Source organism: Heteronotia binoei, chromosome 1, assembly GCF_032191835.1.
Source record: "Heteronotia binoei isolate CCM8104 ecotype False Entrance Well chromosome 1, APGP_CSIRO_Hbin_v1, whole genome shotgun sequence".
NCBI classification, from domain to species: Eukaryota; Metazoa; Chordata; class Lepidosauria; order Squamata; family Gekkonidae; genus Heteronotia; species Heteronotia binoei.
In genome coordinates this window covers 32852694-32878383 of record NC_083223.1, presented here as the reverse complement: position 1 = coordinate 32878383, position 25690 = coordinate 32852694, and the positions used below count along the sequence as shown (strand labels likewise).

Here is a 25690-nt window from a genome sequence, read left to right as displayed (position 1 = left end):
GTGGCTTTCCTGTAAACGTTGAAATCACATAATAGAACACTGGCCGTTGAGATGATCTGTGAAAACAATTTAAACAGATTTCAGTGTCGGTTTTGTTAATCAAATCTTGAGCATCTCCAGGACTGGGCTATTAACCATAGCTTATGCTAGAATAAAAGTGCATTAGGTTTTCAAAGTGCCGCAATACTCGTATTATTATGGACGGACTTGTAAACTTTCCCGGAAAAGGGTCTGGATCCGTGTAGATCCGACTTTTAGTTCCCGCTCCCGGCAAAATTATAGCGACTAGTGGCACCTTGAAGTCTAACCATGTCATATCCTCTTGAATTTATCCTAAACATAGTTACAGTATTTTAAGTGCATTGACTTCAAAGGCTATTAAGTGCCCGTAGAATTACACTGTGAATTCATTGCAGCATCAACTTGTGATCTCGCGAAACGAGCTGTGACTCGCGCAAACGTATGCTGGCTTTAAACGTTAAGGTGCTTCTGGACCCCTGCTTCATTTCACCCTGGAAGGCAATTTTTAAACCTTTTAAATGTTTAAAAAAACAACAACAACTTGTCTCTCCAGCCCGCAAGCTATCAGACGTACGTGGAAAGGCAAAGGCGATGCGGGCTCCTGCCTGTATTTTTGGGAAGTAGCTGGAGTCAGACCACCAGGCTGCCAAACCCCAGCTACGATTTCCAAAAGACAAAGTCCTAACGAGGAGCCGAAGGGCAGGAGGATGAACGAGGTTGTCTAAAGACCCCCACAAGCGCCTCCTTCGAGAATTGCACAGAACTCTAGGCCGGGGTGGCCAACGGTCGCTCTCCAGATGTTTTTGCCTACAACTCCCATCAGCCCCAGCCAGCATGGCCAATGGCTGGGGCTGATGGGAGTTGTAGGGAAAAACATCTGGAGAGCGACCGTTGGCCACCCCTGCTCTAGGCAGTGAGACTCGCTCCCTGAGAAGCGTTCTCTGCATGGCGCTCTTCTCCCAGCAGAAGCCTCTGTGCCAGGGGTGGGGAACAATGGCTCTCCAGATGTTTTCGCCTACAACTCCCATCTGGCCATGCTGGCTGGAGCTGATGGGAGTTGTAGGCAAAAAACGTCTGGAGAGCCACTGTTCCCCACCCCTGCATCTGCGCGGATGAGCCCTGCCCCTGGCGGAGGGGCCAAGATGGCGCCCGACTCGAGCAGGAAATCCTGTCGGCAGACCCAGGAACGGGAAGGCCGCCGCTTGTCCAGCGGAAGCAGCGGTGTGGCAACGGCGGCGGCTGAGGCAGGACGGAGAGAGGTGAAGCCACGGCGGCACTTGTTGCCGCCGGGATGGCTGCTTCTTTCGTTGGGGCTTGGTCGCTTCTCAGGTGAGAACTGCCCTCGGACCTTCGGGCGCTGCGGGTCAAATGTCCGCCCGAGACCTCTGCTGGTCCTTCCAGCCCGCGCAGCCGCGTTTCGGACACCTGCCGCGCTCTTCTGCCTCGGACCGCATGTCCGCGATGGAGGCGGCTGTGGGGGGCCCCGCGCAACGGAGGGGCCGGGCTGCTTCTAACGCTCCAGATGTTGCATGTTTAGCCCACGCCGCGTTCAAGGCGGCGAGTGCGTTTCTCGCTTTTCCTCCTTCAGTCTCGCAACGGCCTTGTGAGGCTGACAGGGAGATGTCACCCAAAAATTTATCGCAGTTGAATTTTGAACCCTGGTCTCCTGGTCCCTAGTCAAACGCTTTCCAACGGCTCTGCCCTCCTGTGTTCACTCCTGGATAGCTGCATCTGTTCGCTTTGGAAAGCTCGGCTGCTAAGAGCTCTGCCAGACTGAAGTACATACAATGGGATTGGAAGTCTCAGGAAGGCTGTTAAAGGCAATGGCTGAAGGAGGCCAAGACTGAATACCATAGGGATGGCATCCAGATCTGGAGTACCAGCTCGGCTGTGGGTGCCTGGGTGGTCTCCTTTATACTTCTGTGTGTTCAGATAGGCCTCAGCCCCATTCCTTCATTCTGTTAGAACCTTTAATTATCTGGCAAAGGGAGGTTTGACTCAAAAGCTTATACCCGGAAATCTTGTTGGGCTCTAAGATGCAACTGGACTCAAATTTCTTTCAGATTTGTGCAGACTGTAATTCCATATCTTGATTCTAGAGGATGTATCTAAAACTCATTTGCCTGCATACAGGGACTTGGTGTCATGTAGTTGTTGGAGATGACTGAATGCACTGGATCAGGGGGCTAAAACAATGACCAGCCAGAATAGGCAGGGCTGGTCTTGTCTTGACATGATGTGTCAGTTTGGAGGCATTCGGCCACAACAACCAATTAGAGCTGGGAAGATGCTCACTAGATTAAAATATATAGTTACTTCTGATGAGGGCACTTGTGAACTCATTACATTGTGCGTTACATTTTAACAGGGTTTTTTTTTTCCTGGAAAAATTGGTGCTGGAACTCTCAAGAGGGAAATTAAGGAGAAACACACAGGGTGCCCCTGATGAACTTTTCAACATTTTTTGAGAATTTTGCTTCCACAAAGAGGTTCTGTAACTCTATTCCACCATGTTCACCCAGGGAAAAAACCCTTCTTTTTAAGGTATACGTTTTAATTGAACCAAAAAGAATGGTATGTGATTACAAAATATTGGAGCGGATATTCCTTACCTGAAGTAGCTCTTCCATTGGAATCTTCAGATTTTGCTGAGCAGAGTGGCTAGATCCACTCCAATATTTTAGTAACTTTTAGGAATGACTGTTGGGGTACATTCCTGCTGAAATGGATTTAGCATTTTCATATCATGATGTTGCATTGATTGAACCAATGGATATTCTCAGATAGACTCTGACTTTGTTAGTGATATTCATGCTAGTGTGTGATGTTTTAGTTTATGATCTTCTTTGCCATTATTTATTGTGACAGACCTGAATGACTTAGGGCTTTTGGGCAGGCTTCTGAAACTTAAAGGGGAGAGGAAGTCAGTAGATAATCATTTCAGATACTTTCCTAGCATAAGATGCTCTGCTCTGTAATTGTGACTATTCAACCACAGAAACATCAAGAACTGATTCTTGCTGGCTTTCCTTAATAAATATACTTTATAGGCTTTTAGAATTGTTGCCATACATTCAGCTCATCTTTTTTGTTTCAGGTTGCTGTACTCTTTGGCTATCCCTGCACTAATACTTAGTGGAGTTCTGTGTATTTGTCTGCTCCTGTTCCTGTGGGGTGTACGGCTGTGGCTCCAACAAAGGAAAAACAAGTTAATCCCCCCAGGGAAAGATGGAAAAAGTCCATGTGTGGTTGCATTTTTTCATCCATATTGTAATGCAGGTGGTGGAGGGGAGAGAGTCTTATGGAGTGCTCTACGAGCTGTACAGAATAAGTAAGTACATTTTATTTTTGTAGTACCAATGTATGATTTTTGCATTTATTGCAGTAACTTTCTAAGGTTACATTCCACAACTAAAACTTAGTTGCTTATTTATTTTTCTTATTGGCTGTATTAGATTTGAGGGTTTATTTGTGTGTGTGCCGTGGTAGCCATGGTGACTTCTGATGATGAGGCCTGGAGGATCTTTAGAGAGGTGGCTGAATAAATCCTGCCTCCTGACTGCTGGTATTCTAAGGAGGTCTCCCATCCAAGTATTTGCCAGAGGTGGCCCTGCTTAGTTTATGAGATTGGGCTTGCCTGGGCTATCCAGATTTGTGTTCATTCTTAAGTAGTGAAGAAATCACTAACTTGCTTATACATTTATATCTGAATGCTGCATCAGTTTAAGAATTTATACTTAGAAAAAAAAATAGAAAAATGCAATATGTAGAGACTATTGGTTAAAATAAAGTTTTCACTTATAGGAAAATGAAGAAGTACAATATTGTGTTTACAAACACAATATTAAGTGTAAACACTAAATCTTACACTACAGAATCTGTTTTGTCAAAAGGCACTTATTTATATTGTCCCCATGTTCATGACTGAGAGAGCTCAGTTAAGTGTCCCCAAGATTTTCAAGTACACAACAGCAATACACTGCAAACAGTGTCTGGAACCTGTTTTTCTGTCTGGGGGGTGGGGAGGGGAATCAAAGCTAAAACTTTTGGTTATGAGAATTTATCTACTTTATTCATACCCACCTTGTCCCCTAGTGGGGACCTAAAGATGTGTACATTATTCTCCTCACAACAACCTTGGACTAGCACTGGAAGACCAGGTTTGAGTCCCCACTCTACTACATATGGAAGTTTACTGGATGACTTTTGGCTAGTCCTATACACTGAGCCTAATCCACCTCACAGAATTGTTGAGAGATAAAATGGGGAAGGGCAGAATAATGTAAACCACTTTGGGTCCCTATTGAAAAGAATATAACGAAGCAAAAATAAGTATTTTAGAATGTTCAAAGTACCATATACCTGCTTAGTTATTACTACTATTAAAATTTCCAAATTACAGGGACTTTGATGCAATTAATGTTAATATTTAGAGCAGAACTATTGGGTTTTCATGTATTCTTTTGTGGTACATCACTATGCTTAACTCTTTTCCAGTACACCAATATGCTTAATTCTTTTGCTATCAACTTTTTATGGAAGTTACTGAGTTTTTATTGGCGAAATCACTAGAGATGGCCTGTTACTTTTCCATAGCATTGCATAGCCTGAGACCTGTTGTACAGGGGAATGTGGGCTATAAATCGAATGAATAAATTCCAGCTTCTTGGAACCGTTTAAAATTGTCTGAAAAATATGAGAAGGAAATATTGTACTTGTACACTGAAGAGTCTGAATAGTACACTGTGTTTTATATTCCAGGTACAAAGATGTGTCCTATATTATCTACACTGGTGATACTGATGTCACAGCTGAGAATATTCTCCAAGGTGCTTACAGGCGATTTAACATCAGATTAAATCAACCAGTAAAGTTTGTGTTTTTGAAGAAGCGCTACCTTGTAGAAGCTTCCCTTTACCCCTATTTCACTCTGCTGGGACAGAGCTTAGGGTCAGTGGTTCTGGGCTGGGAAGCTCTTGTGAAATGTGTTCCTGATGTTTACATAGACTCCATGGGTTATGCCTTCACGCTGCCTCTCTTTAAATATTTAGGAGGCTGTCGAGTAGGATGCTATGTTCACTACCCTACCATCAGTACTGATATGCTTTCTGTGGTTAAGAATCAGAATGCCAGATTTAATAATGCTACCATCATTGCAAAAAATCCCTTGTTAAGTAAATTGAAACTTGTGTATTATTATCTTTTTGCATTTGCATATGGGTTAGTTGGGTCTTGTGCTGATGTTGTCATGGTTAATTCTTCATGGACACTTGGTCACATTGTTTCTCTTTGGCGCTGTGGCCTGTACCCAAACATTGTATATCCACCTTGTGATGTTCAAGCATTCCTGGATATTCCTCTGTGCAAGGAAAAGAGCACTACAGAGCATACTATTGTTTCAGTAAGCCAGTTCAGGCCAGAGAAGGACCACCCTTTGCAGATCAGAGCCTTTGCTAAGATGTTGGAGAAGATTGCAGGGCAGCAGCCGCTTCCAAAACTTATTTTAATTGGGGGCTGCCGTAACCAAGAAGATGATCAACGTGTAAATGAACTTAAAAAGCTCTGTCAAGAACTGGGTGTTGAGAAAAGGGTGGAATTCAAGGTTAACATTCCATTTGAAGAGCTGAAGACTCATCTAGGAAATGCAACTATTGGTCTTCACACCATGTGGAACGAACATTTTGGAATTGGTGAGTATTTTTCCATATGATCTGGCAATGTTGTGTGTGGAGGTATTTGTGAATTCCCTGCATTGTGCAGGAGGTTGGACTAGATGGCCCTGGAGGTACCTTCCAACTTTATGATTCTGTGATATGACACAAAAGTTGTTTCTTATGACCTATGCTTGTTCTACAATCCAGTTTTCTAAATGGTGAGAATGCTGGCTTGCATGACAGGCAGAAACCAGTTTCTCGGTTTGGATGGAAAGGTAAACTATGAAGTGGCCTGAAAACAAATGATCATTGTGCCATGCTTACAAGAAGACTTGAACAAGAAAGCCTGGAGATCCTTCAGGGCCTGCTCATGGAGCACTAAACCTTGTTTTGTTATTCTATTGGAACCAAGCCCTCTGATTGGTTTAGAATGTTGTCTGTATGCTTCTCATTAAGAGAAAACTGGCCCCATGAAATGTGTTTCACCTTATTCATTTTGTACAGGTGATCTTTTTAGCAAAATGGCACCTATTTCCTATGCTAAGGGAATATAACAGCATTGCATAGTGGAAACACAACATTTAAATGTTAAGCATATTTTCTCTAGTGCTTTTAAGCTAATGTAGGTTTGTAGAATCATGAGGGACTGAGCAGACTTGCTGTGATTTCTTCTGCCTTATGGAAGTATAGAGTGATTCCTATCTAAGGCAAATTCTACATGAAGTAAATCAGGGGTGGCCAACGATAGCTCTCCAGATGTTTTTGTAGGCAAAAAACATCTGGAGAGCTACCGTTGGCCACCCCTGAAGTAAATGAATCAATGCTTCCTCCCAGGGCAGGATGCAGGATAATACACAGCTTTCTGTAACCACAGCTGGAAGGCACCCTTCCTCTCTTTTGGCATCATCAATTGGTAAATAGTCTACAAACAGAAGAGCAGTAGCAGAAAATAACTTTGGAAGGGAATTTTGTGGATTCTGAGGTAAAAGAGGCAAAGGTGTAGTTGCCTCCCAGTGGTAATAACCGAATGCTGTATGTTGCTCTTAAGAGTGCAAATGCTCTTCTGTCAGGGACGCTCTCCTTTCTCCTCCAGATGAGAAGTGTGAAGTCATGACAGGGTTTTTTTGCCTTTTTAATAGGAATTGTCGAATGCATGGCAGCAGGCACAATTATACTTGCTCACAACTCTGGAGGCCCCAAACTGGACATTGTGGTGCTCTATGAAGGGGGTATTACTGGATTTCTATCAGAAAATGAAGAGGACTACGCAGATACTATGGCTCATATATTTTCATTGTCTCCTGCGAAAAGACTGGAGATCAGGCAAAATGCTCGTCAATCTGTAAAGAGATTTGCTGAACAAGAATTTGAAAAAGCATTCCTATTATCAGTGGAACAATTGTTTAAATAAAGTTATTTATGTGTTCAGACGCATTTTACAGCTTATGGTGCTACATTTTGTCTTTACTAATCATATTGTGCTACAAAGTATTTTTGATACATACTGGCTTCAGTATGCATATATGGATAGGTCATAAAATTTGCGCAATAGGTAAGAATCTTAACATTTGTATTTTATGTAAAATAAGGACAGATGAATTCTTGCATAGAATTCTTGCTTGAGGACATTTGTTAAGATTGCAGCTTTACAAAAGACTTAGTTTTACAAGGGGGTAGCACAGTTGCTGGCTAAAAATTAGTTTGAATTTCAATTAACTTTATGATATCAAGCTCTGAATCTAATTCTAACTGGAAATTATTTTTACCACCTTCTTGCAATGTATTAATGCATAACTATTATTGAAATAGGTTATCAGTGGGATTTCCCCCCACTTCAGCAGTCATTACAAAAACATTATATTCTGCTGGACATTACATCTTTCAGCCCAGCCAAAAGTCCTGTAATTGAAGCTGCAACACCTGAATTGGGGTGCATTCACACTACAGTAAATAATGTGTTTTGCAACTGGATTTCTGCTATTCCTACACAGTAAAAAATCCAGTTGCAAAACATTAGTGTAGTGTGAACGCATCCTAGCTTAGAACAATCCACTTCCAATTTTTCTCAGTTCTAAGCAATTCTTCAACGGAAAACAGTATGAAATACTTGATAAACTAGAGAAATGGGGAACCTAAGTGTTCAACAATAAAACCCAGAATGAGTTAATATAAGAAAGTAGTAACTCTAGAGATGGGGAGGGCAGTTCATGTGTTTTGTAAAATTCATTAATGTGAGCTGCAGTGGAACACATTTCTAATACTGGGAACCTAATACTTGATTTACTACACAGTGGTGGCTGCTGACTCTACAAAGAGGCACTAGGCTTGTAAAGCCAACTCTGGTTGCTATAAGTCTTTAGAAACTACTGTGTGAGATGTTAACTGACTGCAGTTTCCTGTTTATTTCCAGTCAGGTCACTGTTTTCTTCCAAACCTCCATCATGTGTTTTATCAGTTAAGCTGTCTTTTTCCTGTTGCTCTGGGTCCGTTGACTCAACTGTAGCTTTTAAAGCTTCTTCTTCCAGGGACGATATTACTTTCTCCAAGGATTCAATTAATTCATCCCTCAATTCATCTTCAGATTCTTCAAAGTTACTAAATAATTAATAGCAGAAAATGAATATTCAGACAGTTTTTAAACCAAATATTCAATTATCAAATTGGCCAGTAAGTCTACTAAAATTGATCTGAAAGTCTAAAGGCTGCTTTGTATATGGGGCGGTTCCTACACTATCACTTCGGAAGGTAAAGGCTTATGACTTAACCACAATTATCTGAAACTATTTGTGTGAACAGACCCTTCCACAGGGTAGTTATCTGTGGTTGTGCTGGTTCTTAAAATTGATAACAGTATGCTTCGTTGAGCCACACTTTCATGGGAAGAGTACAATGGCTATGATACATTATCCATTGGGAGGCACTGGGTCACAGAATTGTTATTCCACCCAGCAAGCAGCCATATGAGCTTCCAGAGGAAATCCCATATGGCCACTACATCTATGGCGCCTTTAGGCAGTTACTGTTTAAGAAGGAGGCACAAAGCAAACAGATGCTGCAAACTGCAGTTAAGGCACACATTAGCTTACCCAGAAGTGGCCTCACTTCAGATGTGACTTCAAGTAATAAGGAAGCTTATGCCTTTGGATGCACTACAGAGAACTGAGAATTTAGAGAGCAATCTAGCTGCTGAAGTTCAGCAGTCAAGGCTAGTATATCTTCATTTATATTTTTAAATTTATTTAAAGCCATTTCGTATTAGAGTGGCCATACGATATAAAACGATAAGGCATACATTAAACAGTGCAATAGGACTACTGGATGTCTTTGGCTGCTTGATTGAATTGTCTTTTGTGATCCATCTGAGTCTCAGCAAGAAAGACACACTTGTAAACAAAGTAAAACAAATAATCATTAATTCATTATCAATATTTTTATGATAGCAAGTTGCACATGTATTGAGTTGTGAGCTGGGCAGATGGGAAATCCTCTGCATGATCTTTTTAGGATATGCAAAGCAAACTGCATCTCAGATGCTAACATCAATCCAGCTAGAAATACTATTCCATCAATTTAGTAATTGATTCTTCCCATCCTTAAGCACCAACAGTGTCTCCAAAAGTCTTTAAGATCAGGGGTGTTAATATGACAACAATAGTGTTAATGGACAAGTCACAATGTGGCCCCAATATTCTCAGAGAAGCAGCTGTATTAACTGCACTGACTTACGTGTCATCATCATCAGATCTGGGCTCAAGTCTGTCTTCATCCACATCAACAGTAGAACTTGATTCTAAATCAGCGTCATCAGGTTTGGGAGTCCCTGGGGTAACTGCCTCCTCTGAAAAGGGAAAACATTTTAGTTAGTTGGTTTTAATTTGTAAGCAAACTTGAACTTGCAGAACGGTAAGAGTGAAGTTTTCTAAATGAACAGTTGTATTTGATTGTGTGGAACTGTTCCAATCAGCTAGCAGCAGAGCCTCCCACTGGCACTAGCTGCCTTCTGCCAGGCGAGACTCCATTATTAGCAGACTGGAATCCTCGGCTCCAATCTGTAGTTATCCCAGGGAATGCTGAAAAGCTTTTCTGGTATGATAAAATAAAGCAAAAGTCCAATAGCACTTCAAAGCTAAAAAAATTTATTTCAAAATGAGCTCTGAAAATAAACACTGAAAAGTTAAATAAATGTTGTTGGTTTTTTAAGTTGCCACTGGACTTTTGCTTTACTTGCTATGAGAGATTAACATGGATTGGATACCCCTTTGTAATAATGATGTTAGACCCCCATACTTCATAGTTACAGCTGATTCATTTTTTTAAAGGCATTTAGGCACCAAAGTATTATGCATATTAATTTTCAGGACAGAATTAGATCATATTAATACATTCATTAAAACCATAGAGGATTTCCAGTATGCTACCAACTGCTTCATTGAAATTTTCCATTCGGAGTATACAAGGGAGCACTGTATCCGTCTAAACAAAATGTGGCTCAACAGAGAAAGGTAAAACAGAAGAATCATTGATATTTTAAACATTAATTTGTTTGTTTTTTTTAAAACATTTGTTAGGTACCTTTCTACCTTACAGAACTCATGGCAGCTTACAGTGTAGATGAAATATATAAAACAGAATATCTAAAATAATTCAATTTAAAATTGCAATTTAGGACTGCCAGTAAATTAATCAAATGTAGCTCTAAATAAAACCATCTTCAGTTGCTTCAGAAAGATAAACCGTGAGGGAGCCAGGCACACCTCCCTGGGGAGGTTTTGCCAAAAGCATGGGCCTGTGACCAGAAGTCCCTCTCTCACGTATGCGCCAGATGAGCTTCAATTGATGGGACTGTCATGAGAGCCTCTCCCTGTGATCTTAGTTCCTGGGCAAGAATATATGGGAGAAGGCAGTCCTTCAGATACCCCAGTCCAAAGCCATCTAGGGCTTCAAAGGACAAAACAACACCTTGAACTGGGCATAGGAGTGGATTAATAGTCGGTGTAATTGCTGTAGCATTGGGATGACATGTTCTTGCTAGCTGGCCCTGGCCAGCAGTCTAGCCTCAGTGTTTTCCAAACACTCTTGGAATGTAGCCTCATGGAGTGGAGAGAGCAGTGCAATAGTCCAGTCTAGATGTAACTAAGGTATGGATCACTGTGGTGTTAGCTGACCGAATCAGGAACAAATGCAGTTGATGCTGTAGCCAAAGCTGGGTGAAAGGACTCCCAAACCACCACAACCACCTAGTTTTCACCTGTGGCAACTGCTGAGAACCTCTGTCCTATCAGGATTAAGTTTCAGCTTGTTTGCCTTTATCCAGCCCATTACTGACTCCAAGCAGCAGTGCAGAACATCAACAGTGTCCTTGGAATTAGGTGGGAAAGAAAAATAGAGCTGGGTATCATCCACATAGTGGTGACATCACAGCCAAACCTCCTGATGACCTCAACCAATGACTTCACATAAATAATAAATACAATGGGGTATAAGATTGAACCTTGCGGAATCCCACAGGCCAAAAGCAGAGCAGAAATCCCCCAGCATCATCTTCTGAGACTGATCTACCAAATAGAACTTGACCCACTATAACATGGTGTCCCCCAGTTCCAGTGGCAAAAGGCAGCTCAGTAGGATCCTATGCTTAATAGTACTGAAGGCCACTGAGAGATCTCAGTTCCAAATTCCAGCCTGAAGCCAGAAATGGGTCCAGAACATGAAATTAGACAGTTACTTTCAGTTACTAGCTTTCTGACACATCCTGCTGAGGCTACTGAACTGCTATGGGATTCAGCACAAATATTTTCATCTGGCTAAAGGAAATTTACATGACTCTGGCATCTAGCTTTCTAATAAGATTATCATTAGGGGAAAAAAAAGAATTAGCAGTTTTATGCATAAAAGTCAGCAAGTGAACATTTTTACTGCATGGGAATAAAGTCACCACGGCCAAGCAATGTCTGCATATCAAGCTGCTGATAAAGCCATTATTGGCTTTGATTAGAAAGTTGGTTCCCTACATTTTTATCCTGCCCAAGACCTTAGGAATTAGGATTTAGTGTTCTTACAAGGTAGTAGTACAATTAGTGTTCTTACAAGGTGATTCTTACAAGGTAATACTTATAGTATTACAAGTAATATTTTGAGAGGTTGTTTTTACACTCCTTGCAACTGCTGTGACCTGCCCCAAAACTTTGGGATGAGGTCTAAATAAGCAGAAACTTGATGCCCAGGCACTAATGGTACACATGGATGCCCAACAATTCTTAAGAACAGCATCTCCTACAGTATATATAGTTTCAGGGGGTAGCCATGCTAGTCTGCAGTAGAACAGCTCAATCCAAGTCCAGTAGCACAGGAGAGACCAACAAGATTTTCAGGGCACAAGCTTTTGAGAGTCAGAGCTTCCTCTTTTGTCTGATACAATGAAGAGAGCTTTAACCCTCAGAAGCCTATACCCTGAAACTTTTGTTGGTCTCTTAAGATGCTAGTGAACTTGAATGTAGCTGTCCTACTAACAACTGCTTCTTAAGAAGCTGGATATTTTCAGCTTGGCTGTGAACTGCTTTGCTGTTTGGGATGTGAGAATCAACTTACTGGGTTCTCCAGCCTGGATCAGGGTGTCACTGGAGCACTCTGCTTCTGCTAACATGTTCAGTAGTGTCCCAGGGGATTCTTGGCTCCATTTTTTCCTTTTTTCAGGGAATTCTGAAGGCATAATGGTCACAGGGTCTGCTGAGAAACAGGATATATTAGCTCACTGAATGTTAAGAAGATGGTCAGTTAGAACTGAATTACACTACTTTATGGGAAGGGGCCTGGCTCAGTGGTAGAACATTTCCTTGGCATGCAGAAAGTCCCAGGCTCAATTCCCAGCCTCTCCAGTTAATAGGACCAGGCAGTAGGTGATATGAAAGAGACCCTGGAAAGCTGCTGCTGGTCTCAGGCCCTGGAGAGCCACTGCTGGTCTGAGTAGACAATTCTGATCTTGATGGACTAGGCGACCATGGGTGACCCTGGACCAGTGTTCCCTCTAAGCTGAGTTAGTGTGAGCTAACTCACAGATTTTTAGCCTCCAGCTCACACATTTTTGTCTTAGCTCAGGAAGGCTGACCCCAGAGCACAATAATTTATGCAGTAGCTCACAACTTTAATGCCAGTAGCTCACAAAGTAGAATTTTTGCTCACAAGACTCTGCAACTTAGAGGGAACATTGCCCTGGATCAGTCATTCACACTTATCCTAACCTACCTCACAGAGTTATTGTGCAGGTAAGTGGGGACAGCAATGTTATAAGCCACTTTGGGTCCCCCATTGAGACAAAAGGGTGGCATGAGTATCTCAATAAATAATCCCCTGCTGCAAGAAACAGTATGGAAAGCATGACAGCTGAGTGTGAATACTGCAGAAATTTCTTATTGTTAGCTAAGGCATGTCTTGTGTTCATGAATCTGGAATATGTATTCCCACCTTTGGGCAGGGAAGGTAGTGTGAGGGCTCTTCCATCTCAGAAATACATACATGAACGCATGTAGCCTTATACCGATTCAGACCATCAGTCCACCAAGGTCAGTACTGTCTCCTCAGACTGGCAGCAGCTGCCAAAGGTCTCAGGCAGAGGTCTTTCATCACCCCTGCTACCAGATTTATCTGATGAGATGCTGAGAATTGAACCTGGGGCCTTCTGCAAGCCAGGCAAAAGCTCTACCTAATGAGCCACAGCCCTTTTGAATCAATCCAGGTTTTAAAAAATGCATTTCCCCCCTAGAAAAGCTGTGAAGGGGAAAATATTCACCTGAGAGACAAGCACAAAGAATGATCCACGCTGGCATATTATGCTAGCAGAAACACTGCTGTGGTTTGAACCACCACTACAGTGAAAATACAGAAATTTCACCAAGGCCAAATAAATCTCCCTCTAGTTTAAATATAAGATTGAAATAACTCCTACTCACACTCACACTGTCTTATCTACAAAGCCAACAACATACAAGTTAAAAATCCATGAGCAATTGCAAGCAGAAAGGGGAATGATTTGGAAATACCCCCTCCCACAAATCTGCCACCTCCAAGATTCTGTAAACTCTCAGAGGCCTAAGCATATTGATCTTTCCTTGCCCTTTCTCCTTTACAATTCAAACATGAAAGATATATATACCAAAGCATATTTCCTTTTCTTCTGGCCATTCTGATATTTTACCTTTTTAGGGTTAAATTGCAAATCCATGTTTCTCTGCATACCTGGGGAGCTGCCTTCAGGATACAGAGATGTCAATCTTGCCTGTGGCTGGCCCAATTGGGCGGCTTTTGCCATCCATATGTGGACCTGCCAGTTTACTATTAAATATATCAACAAGGGAACACCTTCGGCCAATTTCTCTTCTATGAAGTTGGTGGGGGGAGCAAAAAAGTCCAAAGTAATAGGCTAGCAGTCCCTGTTGAGAAGGTTTATCAGTTTGCAGGAGCTGGGCTTAAGACATGGTTTTCCACTACTTTCCTCCAATTCCAATATAAGGTTTTCTTGCTCAGTTTTGCTGTACAGGTCGTATATTCTAACGGATTTTGTTATGAATGTAAACAGCTCTGAGCATACAAAAACACTCTGGATTGAAAGTGATCAGGAAGGAGCAAGTATTCTCTAACCAAGAACTTGCCCACTATATTTCACACTTAAGTGCAACAACAAACCTGTAGTGGATGCAGTAAATCACTCTCCCTGTGCTCAACAAAAGAACAGAAAATATGCAACAAAAAAGACCTGTCTCTGTGGGTGGGGACACAGACGTCACATCTGCATTCCCTAAGAGATTCAGGAGAGTTTGTGGGGCTGCAGCCCGCCAGTGCTTCCTGTTTGCTATGGAATCATCTTCATTCTCAGAATCTAAGGAGAAAGATGAGGTGACTGTTAATTGTTTTTAACTCTGTCTGTATGGAATACTGATATTAACTGTTATTTATTTTTATTTCCCACTGTCAATGGCTGATCAGGGAGGCTTATATAATCTGTGACACACAAGAGTTCTGGGAGTTCTCTTTTTTTGTCCGTTGCATGACCTTTTAAAAGAGATTCTGTGATTCTGCAGACTGCAGTCCATTCTTGTGTATGGATTGGCCATATGCCAGACAAAGTTTCTCTGTTTTTTAAAAGAGCTGATCAGGTCCAGGGCAACTGGGGCTGATTCTGCACTAACCTTGCTCTGTGCCAGGCTTCCGTTTCTCTCTGGAGCAAGCTAGCAATTTTGCACTAGCTGCTCTGCTTTTTTCTGGTTTACGCTGCGGCATGGCAAATTGCAGGTTACCCCGGTGCAAAATGGCATCACAGAGCAGCTGGTGCGAAATCGCTAGCTTGGTCCGGAGAGAAACGGAAGCCTGGCACGGAGCAAGGCTGGTGTGGAATCAGCCTGGGAGTCATATTAGCGTGAGAAAACAGCAACGTGAAGCAACTCGTAAAGTTTACAGGCAATACCAATCTGAATGTGTAGAAAGATAAGGCTAACTAATGAGGAGACACCATCCTGGGCCCTTTCTTACATGCCCAGGGAAATCCTGATCACCACTTTGGGGTCAGGAAGTATATTTCTCCAGGCCAGTTTGGCCAGGGATCCTGGAGGGTTTTTGCCATCTTCTGGGCATCAAACAGAGGTCACTGGGTGTGTTTGGGGAGAGGTAATTTGTGAAGTTCTTGCATTGTGCAGGGGGTTGGACTAGATGACTCTGGAGGTCCCTTCCCAGTCTATGATTCTAGCAATTTCAAGATATGTACCTGTTTCCAAACAGCATAATTCTGCCAGAGCTCTATCAGTATAATTATTGCAGACATCTGTCAGTTTTTCCTTAAGATTTTTTCCATCCTCAAAAGTTAAGGTTTCATTAAGTTTATTCTGTTCCTGAAATCAGACAAAAGAATCAGAACTGAAACTTATTGAGCTCACTCACATTGTTTAGCTTTTGTATGAAAACTTCTTCAGGAAGAACAAGTAAAAGTAAAGAACTGCAATAACTTGACAAATTTAGACGAGTGCAATCCATTAATCCTTTATCGACTTAAACTGAAGACATGCATGCAAGAGCTCTCTTTAGGGAATGCCAACACTTTCTCTAAATTTTCTTTTTGAAAATAAGTTAATTTTACACATGGAGTGTCAGATTTTATGGCAACAAATCACAGCCTTCCAGAAATACATGTATGTTAATTTGTTTGCATATATAACTCTTTCATGTACAGCTGCTTCATGTATTCTAGTGGAAGAACCAGAATGCAAACACAGATGTTCACCCCATTGAGATGCCTGGAGAAGACTCAGAATGAAGTATTGCTATATTGCATGACACAAAGCTATTTACCTCTTTCTTGACTTGGGAATTATTCACATCTGGAATTCCATCCTCTAAATCAATCTGAAACTTTATGCCACCCTGAAAAATAGTTTTAAATATTTCAATACTATGCAAAAATAAGGACCTGATAAAGGATACTAAATTCTGTTGTTTACAAATATGTAGTTTTTAAAAAAGACTTTCTGCCACCTGTCTACAGATGTGTATGCAGTGCTTGATATGGGGAAGGTAATTCATTCTGCCAAATGCAAGCAGCATCAGTCCATTAGCTACGTTCTGTATTTCCCTCCCCTTCCTAGAGTATGTGGGCATGTGCAAGAGACTAGCAGCAAGTTAAACGAGATAAAGCTAAGGACATCCCCCCCACCTGAATGGGGTGTTCATTATAGCACTGATCAATACCAATCACCAAAACCAATATGTACATATGTTCATATGTATATTAGTGCTGTTGTCTAGTTGCAACCGACTTATAGCAATCCAAGTAAAGGGTTTGCAAGGCAACAGATTTTCAGAGGGTGTGTTGTTGCCTTCCTCTGTAGAGCCTTTATTGCTGGTCTCCCATCTAAGCAGTGACTCTGCTTAGCTTCCAAGATCTGACAAAAACAGGCTATACTGTGCTGCCGTCCCTCATAACATATTTATAACAAAGAAAAAAATCTGCTTTTTGTCAAGAGAGATACTAAGGCAGCTTACAATAAAACTATTTAAAATGGTAAATTAGTAAATCCAACAAAATAATAAAATAATTACCTTCTCAGCTACTGGCTGATATTTGAAGGACCATATAGCTGAAATGGTGTCTGCTTGCTATTGTAACCCCTAAAGGTGTGGGAGTGTCACGAGCCCAGTTACCCAGACCCTGTAATGTCTGGAAAAGATAGACGCTCTCACATCAGTCACACTGAGACAAGATCTTTTGGGAACTTGCTAAGCTACTGTGGATTTTTCGCATGCTAAGCAGAATATTTTACATGCTTCCTGTGAGAATCTTTGTGTTGCTATGTCTTTAGCTGAGACCTGAACCCTATATAATAAAGACCGCTTGCTTTGCAAGCTAAGCATTTTCTCCTCAACACGTGTGTTGTGTGGTTCATTCCATCAGATATTTGTTACTTGGGTTAATGTTTTTGTATTTTTATGTATATTGTAATTTTTAATTATTATTGAATATTGCTTTGAGGAGTTCCTCCTACCCAAGAAACGAGTAAAAAAATAGGTTTTAACTACATAAAATGCCACGTGAAACCGATTTCTAGGATTGTAAATACAGTATAAAACACCAGCCAAAACAATAATATAAAAAAAGTTAAAGAAAATCTATTACTCTTTAACCTTTGCTTTATGTTTTATTTCCATGACTTTTCTGTCTTTCCAGTTACGCAGCCCCAATTTTTTCAAGTTTTGTTCAATAACCTTAAAGGGAGAAAAACCATTGTTTTAAACATACGAAGATATTTTCAGTTAAAATAAGGTATTTTTACAGTGCAATCCAATGCAAAGTTGTTCCACTCTAAGTATCTTGATGGTATATAGGAATATGCAACTAAGCCAACAATATATGTGGTGTAAGCATGGTTCATTCACCAATTGCATCACTAATTAGAAGAAGGTGGGGGGGGGGGAAATGTAAAGGATTATTATTAAAACAGCAAATAAAGATTATAGTGACTGCTGTACATTAACTGGCCTAACAGCAGATTCTAAAGCACTATAGGAGACTGACAGAGTTACACAGTTCTAAGCTTTTTTCTGGTTTCACTGGCTTTAGCTTGAATGGACTTATAAGGGTATAACTCTGCTTTGGGAATGCACTGGAAGATAACAAAGCACAGTGAATCACTGCTTTAGCTTTTCTCTTCCATGCTGCACACACAATGCTTTTTTTGTAGAAAAAGCCCAGCAGGAGCTCATATGCATATCAGGCCACACCACCTGGCCTGGGAGCATGAGGCTGCCACATGGTGGGTTGGGCCAGCAAGAGCCCTGGCCAGCCCAGTGGAGCTCTGGCATAAAAAAATCCCTGAGCACACACCTTCTCAGATTAATATTATTATATCATCACATTTTACAACTAACTACCTGGACTGGATCATCTTTTCTTGCAGGGATGTCATTGTTGTGAGAAGGCTGGTCCTCAGTCTTCTTTTGTTGCACAAGATAGGTTTTTCCATTGACATCTGTGTTCTCCTTTAGGATAAACCAGACTTACTTACACTTTTTTTTTACTGATTAAAAAGTGAGTGAGATGTAGCAAAGAATAATTTAACAACTAAAACATTATTAAAATAATGAAAATGAAATAATGCAAACTCAAAAAAAATGTATGATCAAATAGAGGGAATCAAATTTTGAAAAGGCACTCAATCCAAACATAATTTCTGAAACCCAAAATGTAAACTAAAAAATAAAATCTATATTCAAAGGTAAAGGTAGCCCCCTGTCAAAGCACCAGTCATTTGCAGCTCTGGGATGACGTCACATCACACGTTTTCACAGCAGAATTTTTACAGAGTGGTTTGCCATTGCCTTCCACAGTCATCTACACTTTTCCTCCAGCAAGCTGGGTACTCATTTTACCGACCTCAGAAGGATGGAAGGCTGAATCAACCCTGACCCGGCTACCTGAACCCAGCTTCCACTGGGATCGAACTCAGGTTGTGAGCAGAGAGCTTGGATGGTAGTACTGCAGCTTTACCACTCTGTGCCATGGGGCTTCAGGAATATGTAAATCCCACCCCCAATAATTTCTCTACTAAACAAAGCTGAATCAAGTATGGTAGGTAATTTAAAGGTGGCAGGAGCAGTACTTGTATGGCACATACAGTACTTATCATAGATGAAAACATTCACAATATTTCTGCTCTCACAAAAGGGTGTGTGTGGGTGTTGAGATTTCCATAGATTTCCCCTTTAAATTGTATCCTTCAGCAGAGCTTATCACACCATTCTGAAAAGTCCACAAATTCTCAAGATCTGCTTTTCAGCAGACATGGAAGGAAGATTGCAAAAGAAGGGAGGAATGACAGGAAAGATCCATTCCATAAACAGATCCACTCCTACTTCTTGGGAGACAACCCTTGGTGTTCTGTTCAGTGGTGAACATCCTAAGATGGCAAGGGTCTTGCAGCAAGAATTGCATATTCTCTCCCTGAGTGCTTAAGGTATTGCTGCAACAGATACTTACAAATACTTATTTCAAGAACTAGAACCCATTACAATCGATCACATTATTTGCTCTTCACATTGTGGAAATGGAGGTGTGAGAAAGACGGTAAATATTTAGAGTGGGGAAAATTTACCTCTAATGCTTCTGCTCTAAGCTTAATTTCATGGACTTCACTTTGGTATTGTTGACGAATTTTCTGCAGCTCTTCTAAGTATTCCTGTTTAACAACAGAGTTAAAAACAACTGAGCATGCATGCACCCAAAGATTGCATTAGTAATGCAAGTAACAGGCACATCTATGTAATATTTAAATGTACACACAAAGAACAAGATATTTTCTGAACTATATGCTCAGTTGCACTAGTAAAATTTTTAAAAGCCAGTTTTTGTAAAAAGGCAAAAGTAGTCCCCGGTGCAAGGTGTTACCAACCCATGGGGTGACATCACATCACATTTTCTTGGCAGACTTTTTGTTACACGGCGATTAGCCATTGCCATCCCGAGTCATCTACCCTTTACTCCCAGCAATCTGGGTACTTTTTTACCAACCTCAGAAGAATGGAAGGCTGAGTCAACCTTGAGCCGGCTACCTGAACCCAGCTTCCACCGAGATCGAACTCAGGTCGATAAGGCAATCATGAGGCTGCCATCACATCCATCAAGACGGATTATGTGATTACTGAAAACTGGCTGAACTCAAAACCACATCCCCATAAGGAACATGCCTTACAGTACACTTCCACAAGCATAAATATATTAACTGGGCAACATACTTTATAACTGATTGGACTAGAACAGAAAGTATCTGATGAAGGTGGCTTTGACTCTTGGAAGCTTATACCCTGGAATCACATTGGTCTTTAAGGTGCTACTGGGCTTGAATCTTGCTCTGCAAAGAAATGTGTCTCATGGAGTTCTTCACAGCAGCTTTACACAGATCAACTATAAAATATATTTGATTACTACTCTAAGCAAGCTTGCAGTGCCCATGGATTTGGAATGGTTCATCTCTGTTTGGGACTGCCCTGCTGGCAGCTAGTTTACACCCATGATAAATGAGGTGGTTTAAAGAGTACTAATATTGTTAGGGACAAGTTGTCAAGAGCAATGGAACTCCTCTTTCTCACCTGTTCTTTCATTTCATTTTTCTGAGTGCCAGTTTTTTGGGGGACTCTAAGCGTCTCTTCCTTCATCTCCTGATTCTGCATCTCATGATAGCGGAGATCAACAGATGATGGTCGCAGCCCCTATTAAATTGGAAAATATAGCAGTAACATATGAAATGGATTTTCTTTCCTCTATTGAAACCACCCAGCCACCCCCATTGAATATTGAAATTAAAATGTATATTCTCACAGTGGTTTTTCATGCTAATACATTTTTAAAGGTGTTCCATAGGAATTCCTGCACTAATTAATAACAGAATTTTCACTAATTCATTCCAATTTATGAATTCATTTTATGAATCAGTATTGGCTTACAAGTTGCTTTTCTACTTTTATCTTGTATTGCTGGGCATTGAATCGTCTTTGAAGGTAGTCTCCAGGCCTAAGAGAAAGCAAAAACATTGACTGAGAAACTGAAGGGGAGACGTACATGGCATATCAAATATTATTTTCCATTTTGCTTGTTTTTAGTAATGAATGGCCTAACAATCCCAGAATGCCTCTACCTGAAAAATGGTATCAGCTGCCCATTGCAGCATATTTCAACATGTGCATTGTAAATAAAATTGCTGATATTAAGTTGGGATGTCAGGTCTTACCTGGCTGCCAGCAGGAGGACTTTGCTCCCACGCAGAGAGCATGAGCAGAACGATGACATCACCCAGAAGTGACATAATCATGCCAGACATATTGCATGGGGATGCTCTAGCATTTTGGTTAAAAACTCTATGGTGCCATAGAGGTTTTTAAACCAAAATGCTAGCGCTTCCCCATGTTATGTGCCCGGTGCAATTACATCACTTTCAGATGACGTCATCATACCAGGCACTTCAGGTGCCGACTGAGCTCTTTGGGGGCAGGGCTCTCCCATTGGCCAATCCTGTGCTGGCAGCTTGGAAGCCCCAAAATCAGGGGGAACCCCACACCCAGTAGGAAGCTGGGAACCCTACAGCTTTGAACATTAACAGGCCAGAATCGCTAGGCTGGGTACAGAATTAGACCAAGAAGTTGGAATATACTAATATAATCATATAGTATAGTTAAACATTCCTATATCATAATAGCTATAAAAACATTCAATAAAAGAAATTATTACCAATGAGGTGGTGGTGGTGGTGGTGGTGGTTCTTGTCCTTTCTGCTTAAAATAATCTTCCATTCTTTGGCTAATATGAGGACAGTCATCTTCCCCAGCGGCCCTCTTCCACAACTTGTCAAGTTTTTCATAGTAATGGTCATAGGGCCCATGCATTTTGACAACCTCTGGCTTCCCACACAATTTAAACTTAGGACTCCTGTGCTGAAAACATATCACAAAATGAAAAACAAACAAATCTAAAATGTACTAATCAATTTTGCTAATCATATATGCTTCTTCCTGGGCTCAGTGAATAGCTTGGAAGTACTTAATGGTCTTCCATTGTTCCAAGGAAGTCTGGAATTGACACTGCTTGGATGAAACACTACTGAGAGACCCATTTGTTTGTTTTAACCCAGACTTTTATCCTGCTTTTCTGTTGCTAAAACGTTCAAGTGATTTCCTTTCTTCTCTATTTTTAGTGATACTATCATGGCCAGACAAAAGCCTAAAGAGCCAACACAACAACTTCTTAAAAACATTTCCCACCTTGTTCTATTCATCCAGAGAGTTATCAGCCTGGCTTCTAAGTAAGAGAACAATAAATTTTTTACCTTATTAATTTTATTTATTGAAATATGTGTATTCCACTTCTCCTGCCTCACAGCTGCTTGCAAATCATACCCAAAAACACCACAATTTGAAACCAACTAACTGAAACCCCAAATAATCTCCTCCACCCAAAAGATGCCTGTAGTTTATATTCCCTTAAAAGCCCTGGCAAATAAGATGGCCTTGCGGTGTCATGGCCCCTCACCTCAGGGGGCCCATTCTGCAGAATCAGGGCCACAAGGGAGAAGGCCCAGGCTCTGCTTGATGTCAGTTAGGCTACCTTAAGTCCGTCAGCCACCAATACGTGGCAGCCTGAGGACCTCAGTTGACACATGGGGATATATGGGAGGAGATGGTCCTTTAAATGCATGGGTCTTAGTGCATCAAGGGCTTTAAAGGTCACGAACAGCACCTCAAATTAAACTCTGAAATAAACTGGCAGCCAACGTAGCTGTTCCAAAATGGGCAAGATATATTCCCAATGGCTAGCTGCTGACAGTAATCAGGCTGTTGTATTCTGAAGCAGCCCTCTAGAATTCATAGTCACATAATTAAGTAAAATCTGACTATAAGCCTTATTATGCTTTTCAGGCAAACATCATTATTGTCACTTACTACTGCAAGGTAAAAGCAAACAACACAAAAGAATTCATAGAGAATTTTTTGTTACCTGGATAGAAGGATCCTGGAGTCTTGAAGGAGATTGCCATTCATTTTTACATGATATTTTTCGTTTTCCAGCACGCACCTCCATCTTGGGTCCTGAAGGATGATGACCATGGATTTTTAATTTCTGAATTTTAGGAGCTGATTTAAGAATAGAATTAAACTATTTTAATAATCATGCCTAAAGTGCACTATATGCTCTGATACAAAAGACTTAGACTGAATGGGCTCCGTTCATACCCCCTGTTTGCCATGGTCACTTGCTGAGTGCCCTTGGGCTGTCCCACTCTCTCAGCCTCACCTATCTCACAAGGCTCTTGTGAGGATTAAACAGAGGAGAAAAGGCCCATGCACACCAACCTGAACTCCTTGGAGGACAGGCAGAATAAAAACATAGTAAAAAAATAATTTGTATGCATGAAATATGGCTCTGTAACTTGTGACCAACAAGCAACCTTTTCTAGTGACTCTGACCCATGTTCAGGCAATGCCGGTGCCACCATTTTGCCAGTCTTTATTTTTGCTGTAAGTCACAGCCAAAATTATGGTAACCCAGTAGAGTTTTCAAGGCAAGAGGTGTTCAGAGATGATTTGTGTAGGAACCATGTACTTCCCTGGTGATCTCTCATACAAGGACTAACCAGGGCTGACCTTGCTTAGCTTCTGAGATTTGATGAGACTGAGCTAGTCTCAGCATTGCCCTGGAAAAAAAGATACCAGAGAAAACATAAAAGAATACCCTCAAGGAATGCAAAAACAGAACAAAAGTACAAGAAGGTATACCAAACGGAAAACAGAAAACATTGCCTGAACTCACAATATGAAAAAATACCAGGGTACAATTATAAGCAATATTCAACGTGCCTATATATAAATACACAGAAGAATGGACAAGATAAATGTTCAATTATATAATACATCAAGAAGGAGCCATACGTTTTAACTCCTTTCACACACACACACACATATACAGGGGTCATTTTGGAGAAAAATAGGTGGTGGAGCTCATCCAGGATTGTTATACAGCTGCACCTACTATTCAATGGGCAAGGTGGGAAGGAGGAGGTGGAACTTTCAGAAAGGTTCAGAAACATATATACACACACACACACACACACACACACACATACACTTATTATCGACTATACACTTATTATGGGCACATTGTATATTGTTTATGACTGAAGGAGATTGAATTTATATCCTGCCCTTTACTACCTGAGTCTTGAAGTGGGTCACTGAGTGGCTTGCAATCTCCTTTCCCTTCTCCTCCCCACAACAGACACTCTATGAGGTAGGTGGAGCCGAGAGAGCTGTCACAGAAACTGCTCTTGAGAGGAAACAGCTCTGTAGAATCTGTGAATGACTCAAGGTCATATCAGCAGGTGCATGTGGAGGACTGGGGAATCAAACCCGGTTCTCTCAGGTAAGAGTCCGCACACTACACCAAACTGGCTCTCTGCATACTTGTCACATTTTATTTTCTACTATGGGTTCAGGTGGTGTTTTCAATTTGCAGTTTACAAGACACTCCTACATTTATATATCTTCTTGCCCTTTGTTTTGGCATGCCTATAAAAGACATGGGAGGAAAGATAGGATGGTATAGCCTGACCTCATCAAGTCTTGGAAGCTATGAAGGATCAGAAGTTGGATGGGAGACTACTGAGGAAGACAATGCAGCGGAAGGCAATGGCAAACCATCTCTACTCCTCAGTTGCCTTGAAAGCCTGGGGTTGCCATAAGTTGGTTGCAACTATGACATTCACATATTTAAAACACACTTCCTAATCCATCTTCATGCTTTTTAGGTAACATAAGAAGATACCTGCTTTTAGTCTACTGTCATCTTGTGAACAGCACGCACACTATGATTTCAGTGTGATGGAGAAAATTTGGACAAGCTGGCTTTGCTATTGGGCTTCTCCTTAAGGCCTAGAGCTCCTGATCCTACTTCTTACCTACAGCACATCCAAATAGAGGCCAATTCTTGAAATCTCAGGTGCCTGGCCTGATCAAAAAGGCACACATGCTTAAATGCTTTGTTGAAGGCTGGCCTTGATGTTGAACTTTTCCTTAAGGTCTAACTGGATGCCTACTTAGTAAAGAGCATCTCTGGTTCTTGAAATATGTCAGATTAACTCAAACCAGCCTCAGTTTAAAATAAACTAGTTTTTATGTGCATACTCATTTCAGTACTCTATAAAAACCACAGAGGATAACAACTTACCAGATGACACTGATGCTAGTGGTCTTTTTCTGTGGATAACAGTGTGGCTGAATTCTTCTTCCATTACCTAGGAGCAAATAACAAGATATGTGTATATATACACACCTATTTTTTTTGCTGTCTAAGGCTGCCAGGTCCAACACAGAAAATATCTGGGGACTTTGGGGGTGGAGCTAGGAGACTCTCATTCCCTAAAATAAAAATACAGCATTGCAGTTTCCCTGAAAACAATCTTTACTTCCTTGACCCCCAGCAACTAAACTACCACTAAATGAAAGTGAACACACACACTCTCACAAAGCAGCCAAAATAAACACAGTTAGCAAGCACACACTTTAGTGATCTCACTGAGGCAATTTACTCATCTTGCTGAATATAACCACCTGCTGTGATTCAACCAACTTCTTCAGACTAATTGGAAAATGAAAGAACAGCCTAGGGGGTAGAGTTTCCCTCCAAACAAAGGGATTGAGAGCAACATGGCTCTGTCTGCTTGCCCCGCACCCCTGCAGCTTTCCTCTTGACGAGATTTAAAGGTGCACACACATTCAGAAAACACAAACAGTTGCAAGTCTCTTCTAAACCTGCTGAGGTTTTAAGGCACATGGTGGCTGTTGGAGCAGGGCTTTCCCCTGCTGGCCAGCTGACTGATGTCAGGGAGGAGCCTGAAAACCCAGGGGATCTCCTGCCTGGGAACTGGCATGCCTAGTGCTGTATGTATGTTGACCCAAATATATATCCCAAAGCTATCCAAACTGCAAGCTCA

The 25690-nt window shown here is 41.3% G+C and overlaps 2 protein-coding genes across 5 annotated transcripts in view; one reads left to right on the top strand and one right to left on the bottom strand.

The window, feature by feature from the left end:
- The first annotated feature begins 1145 nt into the window (after window positions 1-1145).
- On the top strand, window positions 1146-7105 carry ALG11 (ALG11 alpha-1,2-mannosyltransferase). Its single transcript, XM_060233254.1, has 4 exons — window positions 1146-1350; window positions 3119-3352; window positions 4783-5711; window positions 6815-7105. The coding sequence occupies exons 1-4, from the start codon at window positions 1313-1315 to the stop codon at window positions 7084-7086; spliced, it is 1473 nt and encodes a 490-aa protein (XP_060089237.1). The 5' UTR covers window positions 1146-1312; the 3' UTR covers window positions 7087-7105.
- Window positions 7080-25690, bottom strand: part of LOC132567545 (serine/threonine-protein kinase Nek5-like) — a 29291-nt gene continuing 10680 nt past the window's right edge. For 2 of the 4 annotated variants that reach the window (XM_060233229.1, XM_060233245.1), the window contains 14 exons: window positions 24925-24991; window positions 22699-22835; window positions 21436-21638; window positions 20655-20721; window positions 20301-20420; window positions 19307-19390; window positions 18087-18194; window positions 17340-17420; window positions 16011-16082; window positions 15430-15553; window positions 14425-14547; window positions 12264-12401; window positions 9402-9513; window positions 7721-8270 (listed from right to left, as the gene is read on the bottom strand). In XM_060233229.1, the coding sequence (XP_060089212.1) occupies window positions 8054-8270; window positions 9402-9513; window positions 12264-12401; window positions 14425-14547; window positions 15430-15553; window positions 16011-16082; window positions 17340-17420; window positions 18087-18194; window positions 19307-19390; window positions 20301-20420; window positions 20655-20721; window positions 21436-21638; window positions 22699-22835; window positions 24925-24991 (1653 nt within the window). In that variant the 3' untranslated portion in view covers window positions 7721-8053. Of the gene's footprint in view, window positions 8271-9401; window positions 9514-12263; window positions 12402-14424; window positions 14548-15429; window positions 15554-16010; window positions 16083-17339; window positions 17421-18086; window positions 18195-19306; window positions 19391-20300; window positions 20421-20654; window positions 20722-21435; window positions 21639-22698; window positions 22836-24924; window positions 24992-25690 lie in introns of all 4 variants that reach the window. The other 2 variants (XM_060233234.1, XM_060233240.1) reach the window with 2 other exon arrangements.

Excerpts from the sequence above, each read along its gene's own strand:
- ALG11 (XM_060233254.1), top strand. The coding sequence starts at position 1,313 with ATGGCTGCTTCTTTCGTTGGGGCTTGGTCGCTTCTCAG. Across the intron at positions 1,351-3,118 it reads GGGGCTTGGTCGCTTCTCAG|GTTGCTGTACTCTTTGGCTA; the intron begins GTGAGAACTGCC and ends TTTTTGTTTCAG. Across the intron at positions 3,353-4,782 it reads CTACGAGCTGTACAGAATAA|GTACAAAGATGTGTCCTATA; the intron begins GTAAGTACATTT and ends TTTATATTCCAG.